The 13,218-nt window shown below is 48.0% G+C and overlaps 1 protein-coding gene across 3 annotated transcripts in view; it reads right to left on the reverse strand.

Annotated features, from left to right (window-relative positions):
* Window positions 1-13,218, reverse strand: part of CDK5RAP2 (CDK5 regulatory subunit associated protein 2) — a 197,756-nt gene that overhangs the window by 73,475 nt on the left and 111,063 nt on the right. For all 3 annotated transcript variants that reach the window (XM_075579451.1, XM_075579450.1, XM_075579452.1), the window contains one exon: window positions 12,458-12,657. In XM_075579451.1, the coding sequence (XP_075435566.1) occupies window positions 12,458-12,657 (200 nt within the window). The remainder of the gene's footprint in view (window positions 1-12,457; window positions 12,658-13,218) is intronic.

A 13,218-nucleotide genomic window follows, 5' to 3' on the forward strand; every position in this document is an offset into this window, starting at 1 on the left:
GGGTTCCAACCTTGTCGTAAAGGTGGAAGCGTTCATCGATTCCGGATCGGGCAGTAATTTCCTGGACCAGCAGTTCGCATTGGAGAATCAAATTCCCATGGTCAGAAGGAAGAGCAATATTGGCTGGCCTGGAGGCCATCGACGGACGACCGCTCCAGCGGCCTTCATCATTTGGGAGTCTATTCCTCTTACCTTGACCCTGGCCGATCGTCACAAGGAGGTAATTGTCTTTGACGTTTTTCAATCCCCTTCTGTACAAATTATTTTAGGATTGCCTTGGCTTCAACTCCATAATCCGCGCATTGATTGGTCCGGTACTCTGCCTATCCAGTGGCCCTCATCCACAGATGCTGTGCCAGTGGATCCTCCCGTGGTTGCGCTTGCCGGTCTGGACTCCGTACCTGCCGATCAGTTGTCCCTGCCTGCTGTGTACCATGAGTACTTGGACGTGTTCAACAAGGTACAAGCAGAGGTTCTTTCTCCTCACCGTCCGTACGATTGCCCTGTCGACCTCATCCATGGGACTGTCTGCCGAAGTCTAAGTCTTATCCACTCTCCATCCCGGAGACCGAGGCCATGACTACTTATATTCAGGAAAATCTGGAAAAGAGATTCATCCGCAACTCTACCTCTCCTGCCGGGGCTGGCTTCTTCTTTGTGAAGAAGAAGGATGGATCACTGAGGCCATGCATCAACTTCCGCGGACTCGATAAAAAAACGGTATCCTCTTCCGCTCATTTCCGAACTGTTCGACCGTCTCCAAGGGGCCTCTATCTTCTCAAAACTCGACTTAAGGGGTGTCTATAATCTCATTCGTATAAGGGAAGGAGACGAGTGGAAAACAGCGTTTAACACACATTCTGGACATTATGAATATCTTGTTATGCCCTTTGGGCTGTGTAACGCCCCGGCTGTGTTTCAGGAATTTATGAACGACATCTTCCGTGATGTATTGGGAACTTTTGTCATTGTCTATCTAGACGGCATTCTTATTTTTTCTAAAAATCTGGAGGAACACATTCAACATACCAAACTTGTGCTCTCCAGGCTTCGTTCTAATCGTCTTTACGCCAAGATGGAGAAGGGTCTGTTTCACCAGGCTTCCACGGCCTTCCTAGGCTATATCATCTCCAGCCAAGGCTTTTCCATGGACCCTGAGAAGCTGAAGGCGGTTCTCCACTGGTCACTCCCTAATTCACTCAAGGCTGTGCAACGCTTTCTTGGCTTTGCCAATTATTACAGGAAGTTTATCAAAAAAAATTCTTCTATTGCTCTTCCAATCACCGCCTTGACCAAAAAGGGCGCCGACGTCTCATCCTGGTCACCTGAGGCCATTTCAGCCTTTGAGATTCTCAAGAAGGCGTTCGTGTCTGCCCCCATTCTTCGGCATCCGGATACCTCCCTCCCCTTTACTTTGGAGGTTGATGCCTCAGACGTAGGAGCTGGCGCAGTTCTTTCCCAGAGGACTTCTCCCCAAGAGAAACTCCATCCTTGTGGTTTTTTTTCTCGGAAATTCTCAGCAGTAGAAAGGAATTATGATGTCGGTAATCGTGAACTTTTGGCCATCAAGTTGGCTCTCCAAGAATGGAGACACCTTTTGGAGGGTTCCAAGGAACCAATCGCTATTCTCACTGACCACAAAAATTTGTTATATATTGAGGGGGCTCGTCGCCCAGGCTCCCGCCAAGCTCGCTGGTCACTCTTCTTTTCCCGCTTCAACTACACCATCTCGTATATTCCTGGGACCAAAAATGTTAAAGCGGATGCCCTTTCTCGTCAGTTTGCCTCTGAGACTGAAGCTAAAGAAATCTCGGAATCTATTCTCCCGGCCAAGTGCATAATTTCTGCTAACAACTTCAATGTGTTGGATGAGATCAACAAGGCACAAGCGCATATTCCCAGCAGGTTCAGGGTACCAGAAGGACGTCTCTACGCTGCTCCACGTTTTCGTCATAAAGTGTTACTTTGGGGTCATTCCTCTAGAGCAGTTGGTCATCCAGACTTCAAAAGGACGGCAGATCTCATTAAACTGACTTTTTGGTGGCCTAAGATGAATCAAGACATTCTCGAATTTACCTCCGCCTGTCCTGTATGTGCCCAGAGTAAAACCCTCCATCATAAACCTTCTGGACTTCTTCTACCACTTCCCATTCCTGAACAACCCTGGAAACACATTTCGATGGACTTTATTGTTGAACTGCCTACTTCCAAGGGGATGAACACTATTTTGGTCGTGGTTGACAGGTTTTCGAAGCAGGCACACTTTGTTCCCCTCAAGGGTCTTCCCAACTCTGCCACCTTGGCTGATGTCTTCTCCAAAGAGATCTTCAGGTTGCATGGCGTCCCCATTTCTATTGTCTCGGATCATCTCAAAATTCTGGCGGGCCTTCTCCCAAAGATTGGGTATCTCTCTCTTGTTTTCCTCTGGATAACATCCACAAACCAACGGCCAAACTGAAAGGATGAACCAAACTCTTGAACAGTATCTAAGATGCTTCATTTTGGACTCACAAAATAACTGGGTGGATCTTTTACCATGGGCCGAATTTGCCATAAATTCCTTGAGGAACGAGTCTACTCAGGAGTCTCCTTTCTTTATCAACTGTGGCTTCCACCCCAGTAGTCTCCCTCTCTCACCTTCTCCTTCTGGTGTTCCTGCAGCCGACTCTCATATCACCAACTTACAAGAATCCTGGAAAAAAATCCTCAAGTCTTTAAAATCTGCGGTTGCCAAACAAAAAACCAATGTGCAAAGGAAGGTGTACGAGGCGCTAGGCCCTAAATATCAAGTGACAATCTGTGATTAATAGTGCAATATAATGACTCACAAGTGAATAAACCAATAAATCAAATGTAAAACCCCCAAGCTTCTACCCTCTGGTGGGGTTGTTTTCACTCTTCCCCAAATTGTAGAACTTGTATCACACGATCCAGGGGGAGCATAGGGGGAAAGAACATAAAAATTCTAAGTGCAGTGGTATATACAGTGCTAGGAATTATCCTATTTAACTTGGCCCCTCTGTTATTCCTACTCACAAGAAGTTAGAAGTATTCGGGCATTAGAGATCAAAATAGGCAGATGAGGAGAGATCACTGGTCACCGTAACTTCAGGGAAAGCACCTCAGCGAGAGAAGGAGAAAAACACACATAGCACAGATATGGCGGCAATGACCGTTTATCAAACAAACTAGTAAAATACACACTTACAGTGTCTCAGATTTAAAACAGCATTTATAGCTTAAAAAGCTAAATGACGCAGCCTGGACGAGAACCCACGCTGTCTCTCACCACACCATCTGACTCCGGAACTCCGGTTGGATCGCCACCTCCGTTTGTAGGCGGCGCTGCTTCACTTCCGGTCGCGGGACAATGTCGTCACTTCCGTTCACAGCGTCACAGTAGATCGTAGGTGTAAACGTGGAGTACAGGGGCACCTTCTTCCACAGTTGCGTCACATTGTGGGCGGTATAGCTCTACGCGTTTCGCCTGTCTATTGGTTCGGCTTCCTCAGGAGTGTACCTATCCCTACTTTACATCTAATATATATACATAATGCATAAACGATAATACAATTAAACAATTACCAATAAAATCCTGATCCGAATGATTGAGGAATGGATATGTAAATTCAAGGGGGACTCAATGGAGACTTGTATTACAAACTGACATGATATAATGTCATTTTTATAGGACAATCAATCACCTATTAATTGATAACATAGAGAAAATCTACATCACAGACTTCAAATCGAGAAATAAAGATAGTGAACCATATACATATATTATTATTGGCCACAAAGTTCTTGGGATTTATACTAGGAGTAAAAATACAAAGGTACTGTCCAGAGTTTAGAGAGATAACTGTTAGAGGTGAATTACAACCACTAGGTACTAATGAACTTCCTCATCTATACACACACACAAAGGTTAAATTGGAGGGGTGTCAAACAATGAATACATTTTTACCGACATATTTGAGAACATCCTAGATAGCAATAAACTATAGATTTATTCATAAGAGTTATAATTAAACTCGCAGTATAACAATCGGAAACAAAAAAGGGGGAGAGAGAGGTAGATATTAGTGATTTCATAAAAAAGGAACAATATCAATTTCCATGTTTAAACCTCTTGGAGATAATGTTCTCATTTTGTCTATCCAAAAAGTTTCTTTTTTTCTCAATTCCACATTCCTATCCCCCCCTCTCCAATGTTGCAGAACGTGCTCTATTGCAATAAATGAAAGTGGTTAGATGTGACTTTTCTAGAGAAGTATAAGGACTGTGGTAGGATACCAAGGGGTCTAAGGGTTTTAAAAAAAGCCTCATTTGATTTGGAGGATACAGAGTTCCTGGACAGGTGGAATACTGTCTTGGATAAATGTTCCTTTGAATCGAGTTGGCACTAAAACAACAAAGAACTCATTTAAAAATACTTGATGAAGAGATTGACGCCATTAAGGAAAAAGTAACCCCAATGGAAAACACCCCAGAATTTAGGGAAAAGGATTTAAAATTATAGAAAAAACTAGACAGTCTAGCCCAGTGTTTCCCAAAGTGTGCGCCCCGGCGCCCTGGTGCACCGCGGCTTGGCTAGAGGGGCGCCGCGATCAGGGCCGCCGCGATCAGGGCCGCCAGCAGCGGGAAACAAGGGCTCCTAGTTCATCTATAATAAAAAAATAAAAAAAATAAAAACCTCTGAGGGGAAGCGTGACCGCTCCCATCCAATGGGGCTGCAGCCTGGCCGGCATTGCAACTACAGAGCCACCAGACAGAGGCAGCACTGTGTGTGTGTGTGTGTGTGTGTGTGTGTGTGTGTGTGTGTGTGTGTGTGTGTGTGTGTGTGTGTGTGTGTGTGTGTGTGTGTGTGTGTGTGTGTGTGTGTGTGTGTGTGTGTGTGTGTGTGAAAAACGGGCTGCAGGGTGTGTGTGTGTGTGAAAAAACGGGCTGCAGGGGGTGTGTGTGTGTGAAAAAACGGGCTGCAGGGGGTGTGTGTGTGTGAAAAAACGGGCTGCAGGGGGTGTGTGTGTGTGAAAAAACGGGCTGCAGTGTGTGTGTGTGTGTGTGTGTGTGTGTGTGTGTGTGTGTGTGTGTGTGTGTGTGTGTGTGTGTGTGTGTGTGTGTATATATGTATATACTAGCTGAGAGACCCGGCGTTGCCCGGGATGTAAATGCGTAATAGGTAGTATTATTTATAAATCGTGGAACAATAGGTGAGTATTTGTTGTAAAGGTTTGGGGGGGGAGGGAGAAAGGGGAGCGGGGCGGGGGGGGGAGAAAGGGGAGCGGGGCGGAGAAAGGGGAGCGGGGCGGGGGGAGAAAGGGGAGCGGGGCGGGGGGGAGAAAGGGGAGCGGGGCGGGGGGGGAGAAAGGGGAGCGGGGGGGGGGGAAAGGGGAGTGGGGGACGGGGGAAAGGGGAGTGGGGGGGGAAAGGGGAGTGGGGGGGGAAAGGGGAGTGGGGGGGGAAAGGGGAGTGGGGGGGGGGGGTGGAGAGCAGTGGGCATATGTATTGTCATAATTTATGTATGGGCATTTCCCCCCCCTCCTCCATGCGTCCGTCCCCCTGCTGGTTCGGCTGGTGGCCCCCCCCCGTTCCCCGTGACTCCCCCCCCCGTGACTCACGCTCCCCCCCCCCCCCCCCCGACGCCCTCTTGGTCCCCCGATGTGCCGTCCTGCTGAGTGAGGCGTGCAGGTGGCGGCAGGAAGCGCCCTGTGTGGGCCTGAGACTCGCGCTCCCCCCCCCCCCCGGCGCCCGCTCGATGTGGCGTCCGGCTGAGCGGCGGTAAGAAGCGCCCTGTGTGGGCCTGAGGCTGAGGCGGCATGCGCACTGGGCCTGAGGCTGAGGCGGGACGCGCAGTGGGCCTGAGGCGGGACGCGCAGTGGGCCTGAGGCGGGACGCGCAGTGGGCCTGAGGCTGAGGCGGGACGCGCAGTGGGCCTGAGGCTGAGGCGGGACGCACAGTGACTTACCTGAGCGGGTGGTAGCGCCGGGGAGGTAAGGGAGCGGCTGGGGTAGGAGGGCCGCGCTTCCCGTCCGGAGCCAGTGCAGGGCGGCGCACGTGATGGGGGGGAGTGGGGGGTGGACGGACAGAGGGGGTGTGTGTGTATGTATAGAGCTGGTGTGTGTGTGTGTGTGTGTGTGTGTGTGTGTGTGTGTGTGTGTGTGTGTGTGTGTGTGTGTGTGTGTGTGTGTGTGTGTGTGTGTGTGTGTGTGTGTATATATATATATATATATGTATGTGTGGTGTATATATGTATGTGTGGTGTATATGGGTGTGTGTGGTGTGTGTGTGATGTGTGCGTGTGAATATATTTATCAAAGTTGCACAATGTTAATAAATAATTTATTCTCACGTCTTTTTTTTTTAATTTTTAAAATATTATATAATATATACACACACACACACACACACACACACACACACACACTGACAGCTACCAAGTGACAAACAAACACAGTGATACCCGCCTCCCAAGCGCGCTTGCTGTCTCCTCTGCCAGGACAGCAAAAAGCTCCTGGTAGAGCGAGCGGTAGCAAGCAAGAGCGAGCAGCAGCACCTAAGCGCTTACTATGTCCCAGGCCGGAGGAACTATAGCCGCGCAGATTACAGATGCAGGGGCTTTGTGCATCTGTTCAGCGCGGCTCAGCGCGGCTCACGACGCTGAGTGCCCGACGCTGAGAGAGGGAGGCCCGGCGCGCACGCTGGAGGAGCAGCACCGGGAGACAGATGTCTCCCAGCAGCACTGCAGCCTCACACCCCCCCCCCCTCCCTCCCCGCAGCACACCGGCCCTCCCTCCCCGCAGCACACCGGCCCTCCCTCCCCGCAGCACACCGGCCCTCCCCCCACGTGGCACACCGGCCCTCCCCCCACGTGGCACAGGCCCCGCAGCACTGACCGTTCAGTCATACCCTCCCCCACCCCCCTGTATCTGTGTGTATTTATTTGTGTGTGTGTGTGTGTGTGTGTGTATCTGCATCTGTGTGTGTGTATCTGTGTGTATTTATTTATTTATGTGTGTGTGTGTGTGTGTGTATTTATGTGTGTGTGTATTTATTTGTGTGTGTGGATTTATTTGTGTGTATTTAATTGTGTGTGTGTGTGTGTATTTGTGTGTGTGTGTGTGTGTGTGTGTGTGTGTCTCTGTGTGCAGGGAGCTGCCTGCACGGATCTCCTGCCTTTCCTCCCTCCCTGAGAGAGAGAGAGAGAGAGAGAGAGAGAGTGAGAGAGAGAGTCTGTCTGAGAGAGTGAGAGAGTGTCTGTCTGAGAGAGGTAGAGTGTCTGTCTGAGAGAGGTAGAGTGTCTGTCTGAGAGAGGTAGAGTGTCTGTCTGAGAGAGGTAGAGTGTCTGTCTGTGAGAGAGAGTGTCCGTCTGTCTGTGAGAGAGTCTGTCTGTGAGATAGAGTGTCTCTCTGTGAGAGAGAGTGTCTGTCTGTGTGTGTGTCTGAGAGAGAGAGAGAGGTCAGAGAGAGAGAGAGAGAGGTCAGAGAGAGAGAGAGGTCAGAGAGAGAGAGAGGTCAGAGAGAGAGAGAGTGAGGTCAGAGAGAGAGTGAGGTCAGAGAGAGAGTGAGGTCAGAGAGAGAGTGAGGTCAGAGAGAGAGTGAGGTCAGAGAGAGAGAGACAGTGAGGTCAGAGCGAGAGAGAGAGTGAGGTCAGAGAGAGTGAGGTCAGAGAGAGAGAGAGTGAGGTCAGAGAGAGAGAGAGAGAGAGAGTGAGGTCAGAGAGAGTGAGGTCAGAGAGAGAGAGAGTGAGGTCAGAGAGAGAGAGGTCAGAGAGAGAGAGTGAGGTCAGAGAGAGAGAGAGAGAGAGAGAGGTCAGAGAGAGAGAGTGAGGTCAGAGAGAGAGTGAGGTCAGAGAGAGAGAGTGAGGTCAGAGAGAGAGAGAGGGGGAGGTCAGAGAGAGAGGGAGGTCAGAGAGAGAGAGAGGGAGGTCAGAGAGAGAGAGAGTGAGGTCAGAGAGAGAGTGAGGTCAGAGAGAGAGAGAGAGAGTGAGGTCAGAGAGAGAGAGGTCAGAGAGAGAGTGAGGTCAGAGAGAGAGAGAGGTCAGAGAGAGAGAGAGAGAGGTCAGAGAGAGAGAGTGAGGTCAGAGAGAGAGAGAGAGGTCAGAGAGAGAGAGGTCAGAGAGAGAGAGAGAGAGAGAGAGGGAGGTCAGAGAGAGAGAGAGGGAGGTCAGAGAGAGAAAGAGGGAGGTCAGAGAGAGAAAGAGGGAGGTCAGAGAGAGAGGGAGGTCAGAGAGAGAGTGAGGTCAGAGAGAGAGAGGTCTGAGAGAGAGAGGTCTGAGAGAGAGAGAGAGAGAGAGAGGTCAGAGAGAGAGAGAGGTCAGAGAGAGAGAGAGAGAGGTCAGAGAGAGAGAGAGAGTGCGGTCAGAGAGAGAGTGAGGTCAGAGAGAGTGAGAGTGTGTGAGAGAGAGTGTCTGAGAGAGACACCAACTGCGCACTGCAACTGTTAGGTATGTATATACACCTTTGTTTTTACTTTGGGCGCCGCGTAAAAATCCTGATCGCCTTGGGGAGCCTTGAACCGAAAAAGTTTGGGAACCACTGGTCTAGCCAAAGAAGTGAATAACAACAATTCAGGGAAATTCCAGCGAGATAAGGAGGATTACTTAAAACACGAAGAGAGAGATTGGAAGAAAAATAAAAGCTTCCATAAGAAATGGGATCAGGGGAGGCCCAAACATAGGGGTAATAATGAATATCATGGATCACATTATAGTAAAGGGAGAAGAGAGAATGTCAGATCTAATTCAAGAGATACAAGATCCAAACAGGATAATCACCATGGAGAATTTACTAAGGTCAATAAGTCCAATAAATCAACACATAGAGAAAAATCTGCACACAGCAAAAGGGATGAGAGAGCAAACTATACCCCCATAGATTTAGAAAAAAAAGAGAGAAAGAGAGAAAGAGAGGCTCCTTAAGTCCAGAACTTCACCAGAAAGAAAAGATACAAAGGAAAGACGAGAAAGGGAAAATAGTCTAGAGTTAGATCAAGGAGACGTGGGACAAGAGTCTTTTTTAGGAGCAGAGGGGCCCTCAACTCCCAGGGACAGAGACAACAAGTTTCTCTCGCTGAAGGAGAGAGAAATACGCCTAACCACCAAAAGGGGAAGAAGTTCAGAGGAAAGAGGGTGCGGTCCCTCTCTGTGTTGCAACCTGTGCGCGCGCATCCCCAGCTTACAGAGGGCGCGCGCACATGCTCTTCTTATCCTGTTCCCCATGTCTCTGCCTCCCAAGCCCTCCAGGCCATTCCCCTGACTGCCCCTTCTGTCTCCTCCTCTTCTCTCCCTGTCCTATCGTCGTCTCCCACTTCTCTCTCTCTACTCCTCCCCTCTCTCCTATTGGTATGCCCTCCTTTATAACCCCTGTCTGTCCACTTCTTCCTCGCTCTGCATAGTTCCTGTTTCCCTGTGTGTACCTGACCTATGCTGTGCTCCCTCTGTGTTCCTGTTGTTTCCTGCTCCTGTGTTATCTTGGATTTCCCTGGCTTTGACCCCTGCTTGTCCTGGACTACTATGCTCTCTGGTATCCCTTGAACCCTGCTACGCATACTACTTCGCTTACCTCTGGCTTCCTAGGACCTGGCTTATACTCTGACGATTCTAACCTCTTGACTCCTGGACATAGGCACACGGACACGACTACTCCTACGGACATCCCCAAGCGTTGCAAGTATAACTAACAACTCTTCCAACAGGCCCAGCAACGCCATACCACACTACGGGCTTGCTCCCACTGCTGTGGGTGTGTGGTATCATACCGTTCCCACCTCAGTACTGGGGTCTAGCCAGGTCTGCGGGCATACAGGCGTGACACCTGGGTTCGATTCCTGTATGATATGGTATTTATTATTTTATTTATAATGTCTAATTTATAAATTATTTTATAAATTATATAAAATAATTTATAAATTACCATATCATACAGGAATTGAAACCCAGGACCTTTCATATGTTGGTACCAATTCTCTACTTCCTACGCCACAGGGTTTGTGTGATGTCACAGACTCTAAAAAGAACAGCGGACCACGCTATAACGGGGTTGAGCTGTATGTATGCAACACAAGTTATATGTATATATGAAGGTCCCTACTGTGACGTGCTGGTACTTTGGATCAAGACAGACCGACAGACACTCCGTTCACTTGCAATCTGTAATAGTACATGACGCGTCATAATGGGCTAAAGCGTGCCCGCCCTGATGATGTACGCTGTATGTTCATGCGCACTGTAGGGGGTAAAGCAAGGTTGCCATGGAAACAGTGAATTACTAAACATCCGAAAACTCAAAGAATGAAGATTTTGAAAGAATGAAAAGTTGGAAATAAATCAGCACAGCATGAACAATGAGGCTGTGTTATAACTGCATGCTTGTTTTTTGGAGGGACTGCTGCTTTACCAACTCACTGACTTAGAACAATGAATTGGGCAAAAGTTAGAAATATTGTATTCAAAAGCAACAAGACACCCACCATCAACAAGCACAATAAGGGGTTTTAATGCTTTACCTTCTCCTCTGGAGTAACCAGCATGGTCCTCTAATCCAATACACAGGTCAGCGGGAACGGAAACATTTCCAGGTCTAACAGCTAAAGGTTTCTCAGTTTGGTTCATGCCAATAGATCTCCTTCTAACTACTGGAAATCGCTCTGTATACTAGTTAAGAACCTGCAGTTGCTCACAATACTGCACAGGTCACTCCGAATAAGCAGGTTTAACCCCACACAGATCATCCATTATTCAGGTGCTACCGAATAGCGCTCGAGAAAGACGACACCTGGTTTCATTATATACAAAAGCAAATTTTGCTTTCTCCACATTACACATGCAAGTGAACAGGAGCTGCATACTAAATCAGATTATTTTTAGTGCAATTATGCGGTTGAAAAGTGGTTCAGAGAGAGGTCCGGCTGAGGGGAAAAATAAATAAAAAATTATCCCAATCGTGATCACTTACCTGTATAAGATTTGATTGAAAAATTAAACAGCATGTAAAAAGTCAGAGTAGCCTTAAAGACAGAATATTCTTTAACGCCGTTGCCAGACACTCTGGGAGAAAAAGGGTTCAAATATAATTAACCTTTAGAGTGCTATAATGAGACACTTAGTATGGCATGGTTATCACACATCAGGCACATCATGGGCACCTGCTCTGTTTCTAGGCAGCTCCTGCAGCGATCACATGACTCCAAAGTGCTGGCGGACCCAGCACTCTAGAGGATAATTACACATGGACAAAAAAAACGATGAACATTTCAATTTAATGAACGACATTACTGCCATTCTAAGAAAATCGGGTTTATTTCATACCAAAGACTTGACACCCCAAGGTTATAGTGGGTTTAAAAAAATGAAAGACACATAGATCCTTTGCCATGTAAGGTACAGCACAGATAAGAAATGATCAGTGTATCCATACGTCTTTCATAGATCTCCTAAACCAGCTTTACACAATGTCACAGAAACACACAACTTGACGGCAGATCCAAAGCCCTCGGCAAACTCAGTCTGCCCATTTTCCAATAGATTGTAAAATCTCAAACTCCATTTGAAGCTTGGCTTTGTTTCGTATTTAAAAGCCTTATGTCTATCCCAAGCGTATTTGAGTTCAAATGCCCTAGTCAAGTGCACAAATCCACCATGTTTGCAGTGAAGAAGTACCGGAATGGGACATTTGGTCGCGGCTGTCTCGCCACGACAAAATGACCGCCGGCGTTTGGCCGCACATGGAACCTCTGCCCCAGCCGACTTGCCGCTGGAACATCATCCGCCGCTTCTAAGGCAAGTTTTACTTTGGGGTAGGGGGTTAATTTAAGGTGTTTTAGTGGTTAGGGTAGGGGGTTTAGGGTAAGGACTTAGGGTAGGGCATTTAAGGCACTTAACTTAACGACAAAGCGGCGACAGATCCAGGCGGCAGGGTGAGCCATTTGGTTGTGGTGAAAAGGCCGCTAACCAAATGTCCTAGACCAAAGAAGTACTTCCTTATATTTTCCCTTAGCCGGCCACCCTCACAGCATGACCTCTTTGTTCTAGCACAGAGGTGGCCAACTCCAAGAGCCACTGAGGTCAGGTTTTAAGGCTACCCCTGCTCCAGCACAGGTGCTGCACCCCTGCAGACCGCACCCCGTGCTGAAGCAGGAATATCCTGAAAACCTAACCAGTTGGTGGCCCTTGAGGACTGGAGTTGGCCAGTCCTGTTCTAGCAGATAACGATTTGGGGTAATTAGATGCAAAGAAGCATGCAAACATTCCTCAATAGCAGAACCCATTCTGAGATTGGTATTAGATCGATCACTGATTCCGTATAGCCGGTATGGTTATGGTGGGAAAGCCAAAGTGTCAAAACCCTTCTACCGCACGTATTAGAGCAAAGTAAAGACACACGTGAGTACATTCCCCATACCAGCTTCACCCCCACTGTGAACATTTACTATACTAGTGGCACGCATCAAACTCTTACTTTGTGGAAGTTCTTGTGGTAGAGTAGTCAGGTTATCCGGATCTCTTGTTACGGTCTCTTGGTTGAGATATGGTGAGCCAACATAGATGATTTCTGAGATTTCAGCCTCCGATTGTAAACGGCGAGCAGGGGGCACTGCTGATTTATTCCCGAAAGGCTGCTGATCATATCTGCCTCTGTTATGAATATCTGTATCGTACCTGGAAAGAAACCGAATGGTCAGGAAAACATTTCACTGTAGCAGCACTAATATTCTATCCTCTCAAGGCACATGAGGGATCTGGAAAACTAAGGCTAGCTACACCTGTGGAGAACTTGCTTAACCAGAGAACAGACCCCCACAATACAAATCATAAATGGGAAGAAAGAGAATGACACAAAGACCTGGGAGTCACCACAGACAGATCCCTGGAGAGATCAGCTTCATGTGCACCAGTGGGTAACCTTGTCAGAGTCTTTACACCATATGTCCGAATCGGCTGAACTTTAGTGGGTTGAAGGCCACCTTTGGAGAGGGTGAACCTAGGTTTAAATCCCAGTACCCATGCTTAGGACCTTGTGCAAGTAACTGTATGCCCCCGTGCCTCAGATCACAAGCACGGTGCTGCAGGAACACATTGAAAAATCCCCTTCCAAAGGCAAAAAGAGCCCACATTTCTGGTGTTTGTGACAGAGGAGGTGTGTATAATTTCAGAAAAATCACAGGGCAAGGAGAGATTTTTTTTTTTTTTTAAAGTATCTATTTTTCCCCAACACAAACA

The sequence above is a fragment of the Ascaphus truei genome, chromosome 21 (assembly GCF_040206685.1).
Source record: "Ascaphus truei isolate aAscTru1 chromosome 21, aAscTru1.hap1, whole genome shotgun sequence".
Lineage (NCBI taxonomy): Eukaryota > Metazoa > Chordata > Amphibia > Anura > Ascaphidae > Ascaphus > Ascaphus truei.